Source organism: Pygoscelis adeliae, unplaced genomic scaffold, assembly GCF_000699105.1.
Source record: "Pygoscelis adeliae isolate BGI_AS28 unplaced genomic scaffold, ASM69910v1 Scaffold207, whole genome shotgun sequence".
In the NCBI taxonomy this organism is placed as follows: Eukaryota; Metazoa; Chordata; class Aves; order Sphenisciformes; family Spheniscidae; genus Pygoscelis; species Pygoscelis adeliae.
Window position 1 is genome coordinate 1,793,294 of NW_008825160.1, and position 21,358 is coordinate 1,814,651.

Genomic DNA, 21,358 nt, shown 5'->3' on the forward strand with positions numbered 1-21,358 from the left:
CCAGGGAAGTGGTTGAGTCACCATCCCTGGAGGTATTTAAAAGACATGTAGATGTAGTGCTTAGGGACATGGTTTAGTGGTGGACTTGGCAGTGCTAGGTTAACGGTTGGACTTGATGATCTGAAGGGTCTTTTCCAACCTAAACCATTCTATGATTCAGACAGATAAGTGAGGAAATGACACCCCAGAGCAGCCCTCTCCTTGCCTCCGCTGCACAAGACCCCGGTTCAGTGGGAAACACTGTCCAGCTTGTAACTCACTCAGAGCCTTTGTGAAGGCTGAGGCTAAATGACAGATCTCCTGATAAATCATGACAGATCTCATGCATGCACCAATCCTTCCCCGCTCTGTCGAGAGGGACTTGAAACACACGTTCACACTTGAAACATATATATGGCCGCACCTCTGTGAAATGATGGGAGCTTTGTATACCGTGTCTCTGGGTTTCGGTGGCAAATATTTCCCTCCCCCTTGTTTGATCAATCTCCCTTTAAAATATGTATTTGTATATAATGGAGCCCTTCTGATGGTGAAAAGCTGCTGCATCCTGCTCCTGAGAGCACAGCATGTCTGATAGTGCTGACAAGTGCCACTGGTCACCTCTCAGCATTCAGAGGAGCTTCAGGGGAGAACCTGCTCCAGGCACAGACCGCAGGGCAGAGCTGGGTTCCCCATTCCCCTTGGAGCCCAGGGAGTTCAGCTCCAGATGAAAAGCCCCATGTGCAACCCAAGGACCCCCCAGTGCACTGAGGAAAGTGCTCCTATGCAGATGCTGACCTTAAAAAGGGCAGGGGATATTTTTTTTTTGGCAGCACGAGAAAGCCTCTTCTTGTAGCCAGGTTTATTGTGACAGCTCTTTGAAGGTGTTTCAACTTAAAGGATGCCTTGCTGAGCTGAGTCCTAACACCTCGCTGCAGAATAGTTTGGGGCATGGCAAAAGCAATACTTGCTGGGACTGCCAGAGCCACGATAAGACTAGGACAAGCTGGAGAAACTGGCTTTATCACTGGGGCTTCCATTCCTGTTGAGGACTGGTGAGTGATGAAGCTGAGCCTGGCAAAACTGCTTTTAATGGAGCAGCCACACACGCAACAGAACCACCTTTATCTCTGGGGCACAGCCAGGGTTGAGCCCAGCAGACGGAGGGAGGAGAAACCTCCTTCCCCAGGGATAGGACTAGCCTGCTGCCTGCCTGCCTTTGAAAAGGCCAGGTCAAGACATCACTCTCCTGTCCCTCGTCTCCACAGACCTCACAGTACCAGGGGATTTCTGTGGGCAGTGAAAACCTCTGATAAGTCAGAGCTTTATCCATTTATGAAAAGAACTGTACGACATGGCTCGTACAGTGGATGGGATACACCCTCCCCAAGGGCAGCCTGCACTCCTCCACGCTGTTCATAGTCCTGCCTCCAGCGAAGGCAAACCCCTGCGCCCACTCTCAGCTGCAGAGGCTCTACAAATGTTAATTCATTCGAGCACTTGAAGTGCGTTCTATCATGAGCACGCAGATAGTGACTGTATTGCCGTGACGGCAGCGCTGTCATTCCCATTGCTTGCTACGTCGCAGATAAAATCAGAGGGGCAAAGGCTTCTGTAGTGTTGAGTGTTTCACGAAATCAGATCAGATTTTAAATAATAATAGTCCATACCCTTTTCACTAACCTCGCTCATACAGACACCGTTGGGCTTCAAAGATGGGTGGGGGGAGATGATCAAATAAATCACAGGGGACTCAGGGCTCCAGGGTTCTCTACGGCGCTCCACCAACAAATTGTGGTCCTAAAGAAGCCTGCCTAAGCTTGTGCTTCAGAATAGCCAACCACAAAATGAGTCTGCTCACGTTGTAATGGTCAGGGAAGTGCAGGTAGTCAACATACCAGCAAGAATATGTTCTTGGAAGTTTCTGGAGGAAAAATAAGTTGCTCCTCTTGTTCCAGATCTCATTTTCTAAGGAAGGGAGTGAGTGAACAGTGCTGTCCCATTGCCCTCTCATGAGAGAATCAAGACAGCTCCTGGGTGTGTTACGAGACCAACCAGCCCAAAAGGAGCCAAATGTCCTTTCTCTTTAAATCTAAAAGGCTGTACAAAGCCAGTGGTGGTATCTGAGGTGACCTGTTGCCAAATGGACCTGCACAAAAAAGGACACTGAGCAAATCTGAAATCAGTGGATTGATTGTTTGCGTATCCTCATGCTTAAGGGCTTTGACCATGCAAGGAGCCCCATTCTACTGAAAGGAAAGAAAGGACCCACAGAGTAAAAGGATGAGACAGAGGAACGGTGCCTTGACCAAAGTCTCGCAGGACCTCACAAACATCGCCTGCCTCCATCTTCCCACCCCATCCCAACAGGTGACTGGGACTGTTTTCACTTCAGTGCTGGAGGTTACATCCCATTCTTGCCCAGCATGGAGCAGATAAGAAAGCAACCCCAGCTCTGTCATCACATGCTTTGTCCTGAGTTATCATCAGCTCGCAGCCTCTTTAATAAAGATGAGTGTACGGAGTTGCTCCCCTCCCCACTCTGAATTTGAGGTATAAATATCCATAGCTCAGGGATAGGGTCAGAAACATTGCAGAAACACAAAACATTTAAAATAAAATCATTCAAGCAGAAGAAATGACAGTCATAGATTGGAAACTATAATACCCCCAACCTTGCATGAGAAGAAGGATAGCCAGCCTGCCACATCTGAGCTCCTGGACCACAGCAACCCCACAAAACACCTCCCTCCAAAAAACGCATGTATCCCTGCCCTATGGGCCAGGAGAAAACTTCTCCTAGCTTAGGTAAAGGCTAATAATTTCAGTGTTAGCCACAGCCTGGAAAACAGCCACCTGAAGAGGATATGAGAAGGGTCTATAAAATCATGGCAAGTGAAGAGGGAATGATTATTCACTGTTGCTTTTTTTAAGGCAGTAATTAGTGGCTGGTAAAACTGCCACAAGGGTGGGTGAGAGGAGGGGACATTGTGGCCCATCTCCATCCTGGGAGACTGCTGACTGTTGACCAATGCAGCGCAGTGTCGTCAGAGGGTCAGAGCACAACACACGACATAGAATCATAGAATCATAGAACAGTTTGGGTTGGAAGGGACCTCTAAAGGTCATCTAGTCCAACCCCCCTGCCATGGGCAGGGACATCTTCAACTAGAGCAGGTTGCTCAGAGCCCTGTCCAACCTGACCTGGAATGTTTCCAGGGATGGGGCATCCACCACCTCTCTGGGCAACCTGGGCCAGTGCTTCACCACCCTCAGCGTAAAAATTTCTTCCTTATCTCTAGTCTAAATCCACCCCCCTTTAGTTTAAAGCCATTCCCCCTTGCCCTGTCGCAACAGGCCCTGCTCAAAAGTCTGCCCCCATCTTTCTTATAAGCCCCCTTTAAGTACTGAAAGGCTGCAATAAGGTCTCCCCGAAGCCTTCTCTTCTCCAGGCTGAACAACCCCAACTCTCTCAGCCTTTCATCTAGGGGAGATCTTGGTGTTAGGGAACTGGGCGATACTAGGAGGAAACCACATTGCTCTGAAAGTGCTATGGGAATGTGTGCTCCCAAGCAAGATATCCTCCAGGCAATACATGAAGGCAATAAGAAGCATATCAAGTGGGTGTTTTATGTTTGGTGCCACTTACATGATCCAAGGTCAGGCAGGTAATACTTGCTCAATGAATCATTGAACCTTAATGTATGGGTGAACATGTCACACTTGGCCTCCAGCTGAACTGAAGCTGCACTGTAGGGCACCTGCCATCACCCTACCAAAATCCCTCATTGCTCCCTTTTGTCTGTGGATCTAAAGCTCCTCACAAGCACTCGTGAATCAACCAGCTACACTATTTCAAGTCCGTGCATGTCCACGAGACTAATTATGTACCATGACTTTCTTGATGCAAAACTATTTCCTCCTCCCACCCCAAGCAGCAAACTTCCTAAGGCCAAGCTCTCTGCTGAAATCAGCCAGACTTCCATGTTGAACAACCAGATTGGTCCTTCCCTGGAATCTAGCCGGTAGTATTTTCAATAATAATACTAACAGCACAACAGGAACATCACACTAAACTTGGCCTGCACCCTGGCAGGCAGCGTCCTACACTCTTGATCACTGTGTCTCAAAGAGGCTCCAGCTTCTCCAAATACTCCAGTTGGAGCCAAATGATTCAGCGCTACGCTTATCCGTATCTGTGGCAGATGTAGCCACAGTTTGATTGGGGCTGGAGAGCAATGTGGTATGCAGCAGATGCGGTAGCAAGTCCTTGTCATGTAGCCAGTAGGACGTGTACTGCATAAGGCAATGCTGGGGGTGGTTTCTGCTCCCTTAGTTGTCTGCCCTGGCCCCTCCAAAACTGCATCAGTGTATAAATGCAATGGTTTCTAAGCAAGAAAAATCATGAGATCAACCACGGAGCACATCTTTGTACTAACTGTGTTCTCTATCAGAACTTCATGTGCAATTCTGATGTCCATAGCATGATCAAGCTAAAAGCTTTCAAAGCACCATGGACTGACGGAGTTTCTCACCTGCTTCTCAGACATGATGTACAGGTGTTCGTGATCCACTGAGAAGGCCATATCCCGTAATATGGGGCCAGTATCCACCACCTGCACAATCTCATACTCCAGTGTGTTCTTGGTGGTGCCATCCACACGGATCTGCAGAGCAAAAACAAAAGCAGGGAGAGGACATAAGTATTTTTCCTTGTTCCATGGAGTCTGGAGAATAATCATTGGAGAAGTGCATTGTGGTCCAGGTCTTTTGGACCACAGCCACTGTCATTGCAAAGTGAACTTTTCCCCTGCCTCCTCATTTAAGGGATAAAGCAGGTGTAACTTCTTCTGCTGGTCCCATCAACACAAGAACACTGTAGAAGAACAATCCAGAGCCTGCTTGCTTTTATCTGGCCCTATCACTGTGTTACTGTCATTGCCTGGACAAATCTACCGAGCTGAAAATGATAGCACAAAGGGCAGGATTTATGGTGATGATGAGCAAAAGATAAAAAAACACACAAGAGTCTGCAGGACTGACTCACTCAAATGCTAGTCAGACAATATTCTTGTTCTTATTGCTAATATTCCATGGGGCAATATATTATTGCGGAGTGTACAGTACAACACAGACTATTTCTCTTGTTGATTACATATATCAGATATTGAAATCATTCCTGCACAAATATGGCACCTTATGATTCCAGCCACATCTCATAACAGGGTGTCACTTAGGAACATCAATAACTGGAATTATGAGAAGGAACCAGACGCACAGTCCCAGTCTATCCCTGACAGTGACCCAGCAATACGGAAGAAAATGCACAAAACACCAGAGTTTTCTTTACCTGTCTAAAACCAATTTCTAGAGATTGGGCTCAAAAGCAGCTGGAGAAGGTTTGTATTCCCTTTCAATACTATAACCACAATTCAGGATAATCTAGCTATCCACAGGAGTGTCGGGTCCTTCTGGATCTTGTGAGGCTCTGTACTTCAGCAAACGCCATGGCCACGTGTTTCAGAGATGCATCCACATTCCTTACCTCCCTTGCTATGTTTTCAATGTGTTGCCTTTCACTTTCAGAAAATCTTCTATCCTGCAGCAACACAAACATCACAGTACCCTTCCCTAGAAGAAACAAAGTTGTAGTAGATCTGCTTCATGCTCCACATCATGATCTCCATACCTTCCTGACCAAAGGCAGACCAAAGCCTCCCAGTCCTTCGTTTGCACTTGTGCAGTCTGATAGCTGAGCAAAAAGCACCCTTCCCACCCAAAGCAAATAACAAGCTGTAATACTTATGGTATCAAGACCCATTCCCACTGTTCCCTGGCACATTCCATGAGCTTGTTCCTTCCATATCAACCTTTCAGCCAAGAAACTGAGCCTGATTCATCTTCTATAGTAGAAAGGCAAAGAGAAAGGAAGAGAGGGAATGACAAAGGGTCTGGAAAACCTGTATGAGCCCAGGGCAGCAATGACATACAGATTCTTATCTCTGTCCTTCCTCGATCTCCCCACCTGCTGTATGACAACAAAGAAATCTTATTCCCCCAGGAAAGATAGAGGAAATGAGGCAGAGAGGAGTTAGAGGGGTTCCCTGTGACAGCAAAAGGTGTGGAGGGTGCTCAGGGATGCTCAGAACCTACATGCTATCCATCAACCTCCACAAAGTGGGTGCACGTGCAGGCATTGGCTGTTGGGCTAGTCAAATGACACCGGAGGGTTTGTAGTTTGTCATCTTGATGGATCTGGTGATGAGAGCAACACGCTCCACAGCATTGACACACAAAAAGGTCAGGGCCTGAAGCCCAACCCTGAGCGTCCGTGCCTCCCGCTGGCTCTGACTGCCTGGGAGGAAAGGGCTCGCTCGTGTCCATGGTCCCTAATGGGTGCATTCAGCTCCTCAGAGTCTCTCTTCTTGAAAGTGGACACTGATGTGATTCACCCATGAGGTCAAGGGCAAAGAGGCCAATGCGCTCAGGATGAGTCATTCCCCTTAGGACAGTCAGGAGAAAGGAAGGAGACAGAAAGGGCTGCAGGTTGAGAAACACAGTAGTCTCCCTGCTGGGGCTCTGCCCAGGGCAGCTCAAATGCCCCCACAGCAGGAGCCTTTCCTATTTCCCACGGAGACTTTCCTGCACCGAGTTCTCACTCTCAGGGAGCGGTTGCTGAGCTTTGTCTGCTGTTTCAGCTCTGCCTCCCTCCCCACTCCCTTGTGGCTGCTCGTCCCTGTCAGAGGGCTGCAGAAGATCCTCGCTCTCTCTGCTGATCGCTGTGCTAAAACCTTACATCTTTGCTGCTTTGACCTTGATTTTTCAGCATCGTCAGGGTCTGATCTGTAGGCCACTAGATATATAAGCAGCCAATTATCACCCCAGGGCTCAGTCACTGTCCTCAGCCTTTGCCAGGCCCCATTAGAGGAGAAGGAGCTCAGAGATGGAAGAGGCAGGCTGGAGAAACAGTCAGCTGGAGTTAACAAACCGCGCAGACAAGGAGGCACAGCCCCCAGGGATCTCCCCTATGCATTTGGTGCAGGTAAAAGATTGCAGAGGTTTCACACCAGGAAAACAGAGATACTCAGAAGTGATTTAACAGCTATGGCTAGCCTAATTGCCTGCAAAATCATTATTTTGCAGAGGGGGAGGGAGGGAGGAACCGGGCTCGTTCCACTGTACATGTGCAAGCACACACATGTGCACTCATGCACACGCAACCCAACAACTGTAAGTGCAGAAACCTCTCTCTCTCATGGAAGGTAGTAGCTAAGTAAAAAGAAAATTGAAAAGAAGGCCAGAAAGTCTGGCAGACATTCACCCACGCTGCACAGACCGTGCAAGCCCTACGCCAGCAAAAAGGTGGTTATCGTAGCTTGCATCCAGAAGTCCGGCCCTTAACTCGAGCTGTCCCTTTACCTGTCTTAACCTCTGGCTTTCTTATGTTCAACCCCAGGCACAGAGCCCAGAGGATTTCCACCTTCCCTGCACATTCTTCTCACTCCTGAGCATCAAAAACCACAACAGCAATTTCTCTTAGAGAGAGATTTATTCCTGGTTCCCAGGCACCCACTAGCACCAGGGCATTTGGGTTAGCAAAAAAATCAAAAGAAGAGCCTGTGAAGGGGAAATGAGAAGACTCTCATGAAAGCCTGCAAGTGATCACCACCAAAGTCAGGGACACAGATACAATCTCTGCTCAGAAAGCTTCCCAAATTGCCAATTGCAGGGAATTTGAAGCACGCACCAGCAGTTTGCTCTGTTCCTGCTCTCTTTGCCAGCATCAGTCACAAGCCCCATGTGGAGCTGGGGTACTGGGATAGACAGAGTTTTCTTCTGACTGAAGTATGGGTATTCTTATATTTAAGATGTTCTTATTAGGCTGTGGGATTAGAGCCTGACTGACAGTCCAGTGGGGATTTCTCCTTGAAACCGCCTGTGAACCATGAGCACCTCTGCAAGGCAAGAGGGAGGGGAGCAAGGAGCGATGGAGAGGGCTCTAGGGCCATACACGAGTCTCAAAATGCTCAGTCCACCACAACCACCACTACCAGATGTGCGCACACTCCTCCACAAACACGCTCATCACTTCCACCACAGGAATACCTGTTCCCGCTGCCTACACACCTGTCCTGGACAGGCACACACTCCTTAGACCACAAGATGCTCTACTCAGCGCCCCAAGCCCCCTTGCCCTCCTTTAACCCAGCACACATGTGCAGAGCTCCTGGGGACCAACGTGCTCAGGCTGCACATTAATCCTACTTCCCGGAAGGCTGTACTCACTGGGCTTCGTTCTGCAAAGCTGGCTGCTATTAAAACATCAGCATGATGCTTCCCGAAGGTCAACTACCAGGGGACCTATTCTGGCAGCTGTTTGTTTGTTTGTCTGAACATTATCTCGGTCTGGCTGTTTATTTACATCCATTGAAGTATCACACAATAAATATCCTCTCCCAGTAGCAAACAGATGCTTGCACTCGAATGTTCTGGCTAGCGCTGGCTTCAAAACGATCTTCTTAATGAGCAAACAACACCATTAATCTTTAAAGACACAGGCTCTGGCCTTCCCTGAGCTCCCACCCTGGCCATGGCTAGCCCTAGAGGCATCCTGGCAAGGAGCCCACGAGTCTGATGATACATGAAAGAAGGTAAAAGATACCTTCCATCACTCAACTGGTGTTTTTCAGCACTATCTGGGTCTCCCCAGCTGCTGTGGGGTCCACAGGAGGGTGATGCTTGAGCACAGTTTCCCAGGCAAGCTGGTGGCAGATGCCTCAATCATACTTCTAAGAGGGAGATGGGTTTTAGAGATTGGAATCATATGGTTATTGATGAGAGGGAGACAATAAACCCCTCCAAATCATGGGTATGGACTCAAAAGGGTCAAAGAAAAGCAGTGGGGTTGGAGGACAAAGAAGGAATTGGTGCTAGCAAGAACTTAGTCCCATTGCTGGAAGGTAAACCATGATCATGGCAAAAAGTAAATATCTTCAAGCTCACCAGAGCAACAGAAACACCTGCCTTCCAGACTGGAGCATCGATCCTGTCCCGTGGTCGGAGACGTCAGCATGTTATTCCTCCACTAAGCTGGATGGGGACAGGCTCTTTTGGAAAGCCTCGTTGTGCAGATGTGGAGGCTAGGTGAGAAAGAGGTGAATACGCTAGCCAATGGCACAGTGTAAAAGGAGTTATCTGTAAAGGGACACTGTTTCTTCTAAAATCCAGCATCCACACTAGAGGTACTTCAGGAGCTTTACTTCAGACCCATCAAAGTCTGATCCCGTAGACTGAATCAGTGTTTGGAGCATGTTAACATCATCCAGTTTTGTTTTATCCAAGAAAAATCCAGTTCATATACTTTAAGACTGCTCTGCTATATGAATCATAGCAAATTAAGCACGGACAACTGATTGCCTTCAAAATCGCCTTCAGACTCACTTCAAAAGCACACTCCTGAACCAGGACTCCTGCTGCCACCTCACCTCTATTTTATTGTCCCAACAGCTTGGACTGGTCACTGGCAGCAAAAGAATGGATCGTTTCCATTGTGTCAATTGACGTCAGCTGTTTCCTACTATTTTAAAACCATCACCTCCTGCCCAGAGCATCACTCCTGGCCCAACAGAGTCCAAATGAGACCCCCTCCTTTAACTCCTTTGTATAAAGCACTTGAAACCCATCCAGGACTCCTGAGAGTGTGGTCAGGAGAAGGATCATGATGTCCTGCCAGGCGGACAGCAGGAGCAGACACTGGTTGGATGATAGTAATTACAAATAATTAAATGAATAGCTAAGTGGAAGAGGAACTGGTGAACCGTGGCTCACTCAGCCAACCCCCTCCTCCTGGCCACTCTGCTTTTGTGCAGCATCAGCGGCCCCCGGGCTGATGAAGTTAAAGGGAATTCATCATAGCTGGCCCCAACGTTTCCAGCCAGCGCTCCAGCATCTCCCGCTCAAGTCATGCTGGTGGTTTATTTTGGCCATGAAATTGCCCCAGTTCCCAGGGGAGGTGAGTAAGTGGCTGCCAATAAGATTGCAAGGGTGGATTTCAAAGGCAAAGCCCCGCAGGTCACAGAATCCATCCCTGTTGTCTCCTCCTGGGTGCAAGGGAGCGAACACGGCTATGGCACTGCCTCTGAAAGGAGGAGAAATATTTTTGGGCAGGGAAAGCCAGACGTGGCAAGACAATCTTTGTCCTCTCCATATCCTGAGGCATCCCTCTTTCGTCCTCCCTGCCTCTCCTCCCAGGGCTTCTATCTGAAATCACCGTCATTATTTCTCGCTATTGGTTTAAGAATCTGCAAACCTCATTTCCAGGAGATCCAAACAGCCCTGGAGCCCGGCACATCAATCCAGGCTGCTCTGAGCAGTGCCCAGCCACAGCCTTATGACTGCACAGGGGCCTCTAATACTTCATTGCTTTTCCAATATCAGTTCCTCCCTGTTTTATGAACCTAATGTTCCCCAGCGGATGCTGGGACTGCTGGCTGCTGTTCCTGGCATAGCGAGGGGGCAAAGACACAGCAGACAGCGTATGATCTACTGTCAGGCCATTATGATGATCACCTATTTCTGCTTTTCCATTGATTTGGGCCACATGATGTAGCTCTATTGATCTCGGCAAAGACGGGGAAGGGGCTGGTGACACTCCATGCTCCTCCTATTTCCCTCCGCTTTGGCATGTGCTTTCCAGTCGAATAATCCGTTCTAATTTGCCTAAAGCCTATTAACAGGAGATCAATTTCTAATAAAACATGGCATTTCAATAGCCCCGTCTATCTACCGATCCAAAAGGCCTTTAGAAACACTAATTGAAAAAGCAAGGGGTGAGGCATCTCTTTCTCGTGCCTAATAGTCAGCAGCCAGCAGCCCTCTCTCTTCTCTTGTACAGATGTTTTAAGGTGCTGCTTGCATGGACGATGCCAGCCTGTCCAAATACAGATTGCAGAGCACCTTCAGCCATATGGAGAGCAGGATTCTGGAAAACCAGGTGTTTAGTCTTCTCAACACTCGTGCTTTCAATGCTATCCAGACCCCAATGTGTCATGACAGCAGCCACTCTCACCAGAGGTGATGCTAGCTGATCTGGAGAGGAGAGGAGAGTAAACCCTAGCCTTTTGCTTCCAAGGGAGACCCACATCCTAAAGTTGCAAGTGCCCTCCAGCTTTTGCCCTGGCAAGACTCACCTCTAAAACTCTGTCCCAAGCTCATCAGTGTCTGTGTGATCACTCATCCAATTATATCCACAGACCCAAAGTTGTACACACAAAAATACCCCTGCAGAAGTCACCTACAGGCACAGTATGCTCGCTCCATAGAATGCATATGTACACCTGAGTGCACACATCTGCTCCACACAACAGGAGGGACAGCAAAGCGGGTTGGTCTTGCAATCCCTTCGGGTTCCTGGTTTACATTTCTTTTGTGCAGGAAATCTAAACCTTGTGGTTAGCAAGCAAGCAAGACTTATTCGCTACAGCATTGCAACAGCCAAGGAGAATGGTTCTTCCCCCCTTCTCCATCCACACAGTTCCCAAGGCCTTTTTTCCAAAAAAACAAAAATAGGATTTTCAAGAAAACAGCTTTCCTAGAATACCGCCAGCTAATCCCTATCACCTGCAGGCATTGCACTGTAATCCTCCCTCTGCACACCCTCGGCCCGGCTCTGGGAGGGAGAATGGGTGGCTGCACTGGGCAGGGCCACGGGGTCTAATCCCTGCAGAGGAGTCACCCACTGACCTCTCGTGTAATCCAGCCAGGCTGCAAAATTAGGTCAAACAGAGACGTGCCTGACTGCTGGATAGGAGATCTCCCTTGCAGGGAAAGCGCAGCACACCGAGGCAGAGGAGGATTCCTCTTACTTCAGCAGGGCTGGGAGAAAGATGGGACAAGATGTTGATGGCCATCTGTTTTCGGTTCATGGCATAGGTGCTTTGGTTTCATGGTGGCTCAGTGTCACAGCAGATCAAGCGTGCAATGATCTGGGCTGTGCTGCAATGAACCTTCTGCTTTGAGCCGGAGTGTCCTGCAAGCCAGGAGATGAGCTCCTAGCTAACAGAGGTCCCCTTTCTTTCATAGTCCTTGGTACATGACTACTGTGCCATACCACCGTGGTTCCTCACCAACTCTTATAGCAAGAGATACTCCCAGCTGCAATGGATTTACAATCTAAATTAGACATAAATAAAAGACCAGCCTTTCATTCTAGGCTTGGACAGCACCTAGCACAGTGGGTTTATGACCGCTGCTCCCAGTACTATAAAAATAGTAATTACAGCCTGAAGTGTGGCCAGCCAGGCTGTACCTGGACTGCAGGGCTCACCCCAAATTGAAACAGCTACAGAGGAAACATGGAAACAGAGAGAAAGGGAAGGAGGCGACCGGGTCCTTCCTCTCCCTCACCAGGGAGAGCATGTCAGGTGTATGCAGCTTTCACATTCATGAGCCAATTGACAGATGACATCATTTTTGAAAGCATGGTTTACACACGCTCCCCTGGTGCTCCCTGATTGATAAATTAGACACTCATGAGCCACGTGCTAATCAATGCAAATCATTAGTTTGTAACAACACAAGGCAAGCTCGGCAGAGCTCATTTTTCAAGGTAATGGCCTGCCAAGTGATCAGTGTTCAGCAACAGCCCTGCCAGGCGATCTATTTACAGGCTGCTGGCACTCACCTATGGCAAGGGGCTGAGGCCTTTGCTGTCCAGTCCCCGCCAAGGATGGGGCTGTGCTGCTCGGTGGAAGACCAGAGCCCTGAATCTGCTATTCCTTCTCCTTCCTCTCCACGAGGCATCACAGCTCCTGGCCCTTGCCCGGGCTCTGCTGACAGTGGCCACCTTGGTCCCAGACATCTGGGGTGCAGTTGCTCTCGTTGCCCATGAACACTTGTTCTCCACTTACCCCAACCCTGCAACCTAAAAGTCATTTGAGACTGAAAAATTGCGCTTTGGCCCCTATCAGTGGAAAATGAAGCAGGGCACTCAGTCCTAGGAAACTTCATGCTGACAGCAATGGAATCTCTAAGAGCTGATGTTTGCATCAGGCATCTGTTTGGCGAAACGAAGAGGACATTTGAACACTCTAGCCACCAGATTTTACATCCAAACTTTTGGCTTCAGGCTCTTACAAGCGCTGCCCAGGTTAGTGAGTACTTTGGGAGAATGAAACTACATCAGGGAAAGACCTGCCACTGTTGCCCTTTCTGCCGGAGCAAAGGGAGGGCAGGAGCATGGGCCAACTCTGCCCCTTCCCCAAAGAAGCCTGTACAGCCTCTGTGCCTGCTTCCCAAGCTTTGCAGGATTTCAATCCCTCTGGCAATGGAGCAGAGTCTCTTCATCCATGGGTTGCTTTATCAGGCACGTATCCTACCACAGGTGCTCTATAGAGCACCTCCAGGTCCTGCATGGAGAGTAAGGGTTCTCTATTTGACACTCCCAGAGGTAAATTTCAGTGCTCACAGACAGGATTCTGTTGCCGGATGCTCGTATTTATGATCCCAGTGGATAATCTCAAAGGTCATCCTAGTGCCACCCCGTTCATGTGCACTACGATGAGGCTTTTGGATCCTGCAGCTGCCTCTCAGCAGCACACCTATGGCTACTCTACAGCAATAAAGTTATGTCCTGCTCCTCAGAGCACCCTATTGCATGAGCTGAAAGGGAACCCCCTGGACCTATTAGCTCTGTAGGTCTTCTGATACGTCGTGGAGTTGTTCCAGTTTTCCAGGGTGCAGGAGTTCACATGTACATAAAGCCACTGGCCATGGCAGGAAAGGTACAGACCTCCAGGCACTTTTGTCTCTCCCAAACTGGTGGAATTTCATTTACATGGCCAACATTTTGGGGAGTGGACAGCTATTTTTTTAAACATTTACCCTGTTGCTGCCACCAGTCCTGGTTCTTCATAAAGAGAATGTAAATAGATGCTTTCAATCAGAGTGGGGTTTTATTGAGATTAAGGGAACAACAATGCAAAAAAAAAAAAAAGGTATGAAAATTAAACTTTTACATACAAGAGCATGAGTGACTCTTGTGGTGCACAACCCAAAATGCTTGCCTAACTCTGGTCAGCTCTTAAACAGGGATCAAACTGTAGATCAAAACAATTCAGACAAGTAGCACTACCAGCAAGGCTCAAAGCCCTGCATGCTTTTGGTTCAAAAATACCCAGAAGCACAACGTGCCTGTGAATGGGACTGACCAGAGACAAAGATATCAACACAGTTGGCCTGGAGTAGAAATCCTTACATGGAATTACTCAGAAATTGAGGCAGATAGTAATATGGGATGGTATGAGGACAGATGGATTGCAACATGGGCTGGATTGTGAATACAAGTCCTTTATAAGTGTCTGTTCATGGAGCTGAGGGACCAGATTCCTCCCAGAGATGAGCTCATCCCACCATGCCGGGAACGTGGTGACCCGGAGGGCTGGGAGCCCTGTGGCGGGGGGGTGCAGAGCAGCACCACAAAGGGCCCTTTGACTGCAGCTAGACGGGATGAGCTTTGAAACACCCACGGATCCTCACGACACAGTGTCACTTGAGAGGAAGCCAGCTGCCCTTTGGCAACAGGAGGCATGCACGCGTGCGGAGACCCGGGCACCCGCATGGACACATGGGCAGGAGAGCGCGCAGGAGCACACAGATGGGCATGGGCAGCAGAGCACACATCAACACAGCGGCATGCAATAGGGTGGACATATTTGAGCAGGCAGGGGTGTGGAGGCACCCAGCAACACATGCACACATGTGTGCGCACACCCTGTCCGCCGAGGCTCATCTGCCTGGGCTGAGGATGCACTCACCAACACGCCACGGGGTCTCGGTCATGAGCAAGGGGACGTGGGGTGTTGTAAAGATGAGCGCGCGCGTGCACCGAGTGTATATTCACACCCAGCAGAGTCTGGGGTGGGAGCACGCATGGACAGCACAGGCATCTCCGCAGAAGGACCTGCTCCCTGTAGCAGACAACACAGGAAATCCGATCCGAATACAGGCATTCGCACACCCCTCGGGTGGCGCGGTGCCCTGTGCAGCTCCAGCCATCAGCGAGGGCAACAAGCTCAATCATAATCTGTCACATTCAATCCTGGAGATATACAGACGCATTTGCAATTTCCCTTTACAGCGTATCAGCGGCGGACTAAGGCTTCTGCTTTGCCGAGGATTTGGGCACTTTCACTATTTTCTCAAACAAAACAAATCAAAAATCGTATCCCAGAGATTATATCACTGGTCAAGTAAGACTCTGTTCTTGCACTGATATTTGTGTCAGGTACTGGTGCTAAATGACTACAGAGAGATGCAGAGAGTGATGGGCTGTGAGTGCATTACTGAAAACAGAGAAATCTGGGGGCCGGAGCTCTTTGCGTACTCCCTTGCTAAGAGCTATGGGCTGGACGGGTGGATGGAGCTGTGGCTTGGGAACAATTCCTGTCAGCAATGCGGGGACACGTTATCTCCAAGGCCAGGGGAAAGGGAAACCTGAAAGAGAAGCTCTCCAAAGAAATCAGCCAGCCCAGACTCTCTGTCCAGTCCTTTTTGTCAGCTGACATCCCCGGGGCTAAGGTCGAGATAATGAGGTCCCACATATCTCTGGGCCCCAGACCCACTGACAGGGTTGTGCTCTGCAAAGGTTATTGTAATTCAATTGCTGACTCTTTCAGCTCCTGGGCTTCTCAATGCCAAGGTGATCTATTAAGAACTTAATATCAGATAAAAAAACATCCCTTGAAGCCTTTCTAACCTTCATAATCTATGTTTATCCACAGGAAAAAAAAAAAAAGGAAAAAAAAAAGAAGAGAGAAAGAGTGAATGCTTATCTTCCAATATTGTGTCAGATAAAAGGGAAGTACCGTCTGGGGACAAAGCTCCACATTTGCCCTTTCTCCCCTTTCATGCAAGCAGCCAGAAAACTGATCCAGCGCTGAAACAGTGGATGAGGCCTCTTCCATTCACCTCCCGTAGACTGATCCTCCACTGAAGGCTGCTCTCATCTGCTGACCCACCAATGGTTCCTCTGTTTTTGTCTCTGATGTCTGACCAAGGGACATGCGGGCCAGCCTCATCACAGACCACCTTTCTCACCAACCAGTCCCAAATGAGTAGCAGTGGTGCCAGCAAGTGCCACCTCTTCCATCAGCCAACCTCCATCAAGACCAAATCCCTCAGCAGCCATCTTTGCTCAGCTGTGTCTCACTGAGGCCTTCGCCTTCCCAAGGCCTCCTCTCATCTCCCATCAGCTGGTCCCTCATCAGTGACCCAAAGCCATCTCTCATGCTTTTTTTCTTCCAAGGCCACCAGACAATTTGTTGGTCCTCTCCAACATCACTTGGCTAGATTCACCTGCAGTCTCCAGCACTGAGCTACAAGATGTTCCTAGCCACTACCGAATGGAGAGACAGCCGCCCCTCCAAACTCCTGCAGAAAAGGCCACACCAAATACATCCCTGCTCAGTTCCTCCCTCTCCATCTCCTCAGTCCTTCCTGAAAGGACTACCAGCAACCTCAGCTTGTGGCAGCTTCCAAATGGCCCTATGCACTCTAGGCAGCCACTTGGCTTCGTCAAGCCTGTCCCCCTAGGATCCCCAAAACATCCAGCCACCTGTGCTGAGAGCTACTGCCGTGCCCTCACAGGAACACAGCCACTTCTGAGGACGCCACATGAGCAAACGTGAATGGCGGGAGGAAAGCATTAGCAGCCATGGCCCTCAGCTAAGAGAGTAAAGAGAGGGGGGCACAGGGGCTCTCAGGTCTGGGGCAGGAGGATGAAGGGCACTAGCATGTAGAGGGGACGTGCAATGAGAAAGAAGAAAAATGGTCCCAAGCCCAGAGAGCAAAACCCTGTTCCCCCATGGTGAAAACGTGGGGCCAAGTCCAGCATGGTGAATTACATCAGAGGTCACTGGATATGGAGCAGTGGAGCAGTGAGTATCAACAGTCCTCCTTCCCAGCAACCTCCTTTGCACAGCCTCTGACTCCAGCCTGAGCTGGTAACAGTGAATGCTCTCTGTTCTCCTTCATCCTCTTATTTTGTTCCAGGGTTAGAGCAAGGGACTTACTTAGAAAAATCAAAATCTTAAACCTTTGCTGCGCTATGAACTGGCCAAATGACTTTAGAGATGTCACCTACCCTGTCAGTGCTTCAGTCTCCACATTTTTCATTGAAACACCTATGGATTGGATGATTTTTAGGGGACAGATTCTGCAGCTGCAGGAAAGGTTAAATGGAAGTTCTTGAGATATGAAGTATAGACTCAAAAAATACCACCAAAGTAGCACGCATCACAGTGCATCCCTCAGCTCAGAGAGTGACACGGGGGGAAATACCGTATTGTATGATCACCCACCCATGGCTCTCAGATCATTATTAGGGGCAGCTCCAGAGAGGTCTGGGGAGAGTAAAAATTGGAAATCTTCAAATGAAAAGTATTGCAGAAGTGAAGTAATTATTACCTCCAATAGCGTAAGAATAGCACGTATCTCCAGACCCTTCATCACAGGGGTTCCTTGTACATCAATCCAAATTAGCCAAATGCATATTCAAAGCCCTTGATTGAATTATCTAAAAGTAATTCAAATGAATTTAAAAATAAGGGCATAGTAGGCACATTTTTAACATGGGTAAATCGCCAGCCAGGATCATCGGTGTAAAGTCTCCGCGCACAGAGACACAAGGTGGAATTGCAGCAGTCGAGGATGGCAGGGAGTGATTTCCTCCCAGGCAAGCACACCCCAGAGTCTGCAGAGCATCAACCCAGGTCTACGGGAGTGAAGCTGACCACCCCACGGAGGAAACAGAGCCCTCCACGCGCACTTAAAAGGATTAGGAGATCTGCTGGGAACTGTCCTAAAGGAGCTGTACGGCGCAAAGGGCAAGGCACAAGGCACGATCAAGAGAGAATTAAGGGAGCCAGAGGGATTTAGCAGGCGAGTGCTGACATATTATTCCACTTAGACAGAGACAGGGGACGCCTGGGAAAGGAGAAAGGCTGCCTGAGCCGTTCGGGTTGGGGCCTGGCTGCTGAGCTGGGAATCAGATCCTAGATCAAGCTGTTGGGGAATTTAAGCTGCCTCATCAAAGGAGTTAGAATGGCTTTCATGAGTCTAACATGATCCTGTAGCACTGAACCGGCCCAAAAAACTCTTGTCTGATGGAACCGCAGGTGAAATATGAAATGTAGGGACATTCAGAAAGCAGAGAGCCTGGAAAAGCTGAGTGCAAAGGAGGCCCTGATGGACCATCTCTAGGGATGCTTTGGCTGAGCCAAGTGATGCACAAGGACCACAGCCCAGCAGGGAAGTCAGAGCAGAGCTAAGAAGGGGCACTGTCCTTCCAACAGGCCCAACTTGCAGGCCTGCCACTCACTCTGCCACATATCTTCCCCCAGACCCTTTATTTACTTTTGTAAGTACCAGAGCAATGTCCTGTCTGAGGCGAGACAGCTAGTTACTTTTCTAATGTTAGAGATGGAGATCTCTGAGCTCTAAAAGTAGCATCCCATAAGGAATGGCAGGAGTTCTCTAAAGGTTTGTGGCTTGCTATCTACCTACACAGCTCGTTACCTCTGTACAAGCGGCTCATACCTGGCCACATATCAGTGGAGACCAATAAACAGGTCCTGCCTGAAAACTTCTGGGGACAAAGTGCAAGGGTTCCTGGGGTGGTCACTAACAGAGTAGAAACGTAGCTCAGACACTACTGCTGCAGTTGCATGCTTGGATAGCAGAATTTGGGAAAAAAGCCCAGGACTGCTTCCCAGAGATGCTCACTGAAGCACTGCTGTGCTTCAGGTCCCTGGTGTGCCCAAACAGGATCTTTCCCCGCTATCTTGAACATGTCGAGCAAGGCAGGGAGCATGCAGCAAGCCCAGCTGAACCTTTGGTGATCGGAAGGTGATGGAAGAATAGCCTGGGCATGATCTTCTCGTGTGTCCATAGCCCTCACCTATCTCCCATGGGCCGGGGCGAGACAGCAAGAGCATGTCACTCACGGGAGACGAGGGATCACTTTCCTCTGGGACCTCGAGGTAACCCGGGCAATGAAACTCTACCTAAAGCCATTTTGACATAAGGTCGTGGTGCGAGACACAGCAAGGTCAGGAGTTCAGCATCAATACAGCGAGTGCCAGTCATGACACAAAAGACTCGGGGATCAGATATACCTGCCAAGCGCTTGGGAGGGAGGGTATTGAGATGCATAATTACTCCCCCTTTCATCTGTGCTGCTCTTCCCCTCAGTTCACACAGCTCTCCTGGCTTTGTCCTTGCACAGGTTGCCTCTGAGCAGGGCCCTAGCCAAGGCATCCCTCCATAGCCACACAGCACAGATGGTGGCACAGTAGTTGGATGAGGAGGGATGTAAGAGCTTCACCCCCCCTTTCACTGAAGCAATGGCTCGGGCTTCAGCAGAATCACTCCTCAGAGCAACCATTTATTTCTGTGATCACCCCCAGCTTTGTGCTGGAGTAATTCAATCAGGTTACTCCAGATTTACACAACAGTAGCAGCAGGGACTCCAGAGGAACTAACGTGGACTGGCGACTGCAAGAAAAGGAACAGGACCTCAAACCTCCAAAGTAGGAGCAACTCCTTTTCCTTGAAGTACTGACAGAGTGGGTTAGTGCTGGTGTTTCATATTCCCAAAGTTTGGGGTTTTATTTAGTGAAATTCCAAGTCAGGGAGATATAATATGCAAAACCACATGCCTTTCAAGGTACACACGGATCTTCATCCAAACAACAGCTTGAAACATCTGCAATATTGAGGTTTTGCTTGAAAACAGACCCCTTACTGGAATTACCATTTGCCTCTGATCTCCTTTTGAGGGAAAGCCTTCCATGTTGCCAAGGTTTTGTTGTGGTGAAATTAGATCAGTTTCATGAAACTGAAACAAAACACAGTAACCTCAGGTTTGGAGATCTTCACACTCCCTTTAGGATGCTTCACAGAGCCCTCGGGAAAACAGATTTACAAGTGCCTGGAGCTCACTTGTTTTCTGCTCTCTCTACAGATCCCCCTCGTAAGACAGAAGGGGAGAAAAAAAGGCTTTTTAATAGTTACTTAACCAACCCTTATCAAGTTGCATCCACGGTTTTCTTGGACCATGGGAGATGGCGGAAAAAGTAGAGGAGGCGAGCGGCAATGCCTGTGTGTCCATCGCAAAAGGAGGGGGAAGGAGAAGAGGTTGGGGATGGGCTGTCAATTATTTTTGGTCACTTCTAGCCCAAAACGCTCCTTTTTGGCCGAAGCTTCTCTCCATGTGCAGCAGATGGCGCAGCTGCAGTAGCTGTCCCACTGTCACCCACCTTCCCCACCACCACTCACCGTCCCTACGCCAGCCCCAGGGCCATCTGAAAGGGCATTCCTCATCCCTCATCCTGATGGTCTCATCCTGCCCTTTTTTGGCTGGGTCCTGCACGGTACAGCCCCCAGCACTGGATTTTAGCACTCTCAGAGCAGTTTACAGTGATGAAAGCGGGTCACCAGCTGTCCCAAAGAGGGGGGACATGTCTGCAAGGGCGTGCAGGAGGCACAGCTCCATGACACAGAGATGGATGTGCCATAAAACCCCACATTGGTGCCTCCTGGAACACTGGCATCATTCACAGCCCTGAACTCAGCCTAAGCCCTCCTTGGGACTTTTAAAACTGGGCGAGACAAAGGACAGGCAAAAAAATGGGCCATGGGGAGCAATCCTGCATTGGCTCAGGTGCTTCATTTCCATACCAGGAGGGAAGAGACATGTCCCCGGTGCAGGGCTCGCCTCCGCAGGCGATGCCAGTCCGGGTGATGGAGACCAGAGCCCGACCAGCTGCCCCAGGAGCCAGGAACCGACCTCCTCCTGCCGCCCGCACCCTTCTGGGCCCAGCTGCATTCATCGGAGCAGACTGGCGCTTCTCATCACGGCTGTAATGGTTCCCACTGGACTACTATTTCTGTCCTCGAGTGACAGAGGAAGGCAGTGTGAAGCCTTTATTTTTGGGACTCCAGGCTATCTTTGCAGGCTTTGTGGTTTAAAGGGACATGCCGGCTCCCTTTATGACAATCGGCTGCTTCTTCTCTCATCTTCAAAGGCTAAAGCTAAAACTTACCACACTGCCAATTTTGTCCTGGGCCAACAACTCCCCCCTACCCCTTTGTGTTGAAAAGCAGAGCAGAGATGATCGTGCCTCTCCTTTTTGTTATTTTTTTTCTTTCTCTGCTTTTGTTGTGCTCTCTTGGAGGAGGACTAGGTGGTTGAAACTTGTGTTTGTACACAGATCTCTGGGCAGTTGGGAAAGAAAATACAGAGGGGAAAATATTATTCTGTGTGGAAGCATCTTGGCAGTTGGTGGCAAACAAACTACGGGGGGAGGGACACGGCGTAGGA

At 49.2% G+C, this 21,358-nt stretch overlaps 1 protein-coding gene across 1 annotated transcript in view; it reads right to left on the reverse strand.

The window, feature by feature from the left end:
* PLXNA4 (plexin A4) overlaps window positions 1–21,358 on the reverse strand; it is a 442,850-nt gene that overhangs the window by 229,509 nt on the left and 191,983 nt on the right. Inside the window, exon 3 of the mRNA XM_009328687.1 lies at window positions 4,515–4,646. Within this exon, the coding sequence (XP_009326962.1) occupies window positions 4,515–4,646 (132 nt within the window). The remainder of the gene's footprint in view (window positions 1–4,514; window positions 4,647–21,358) is intronic.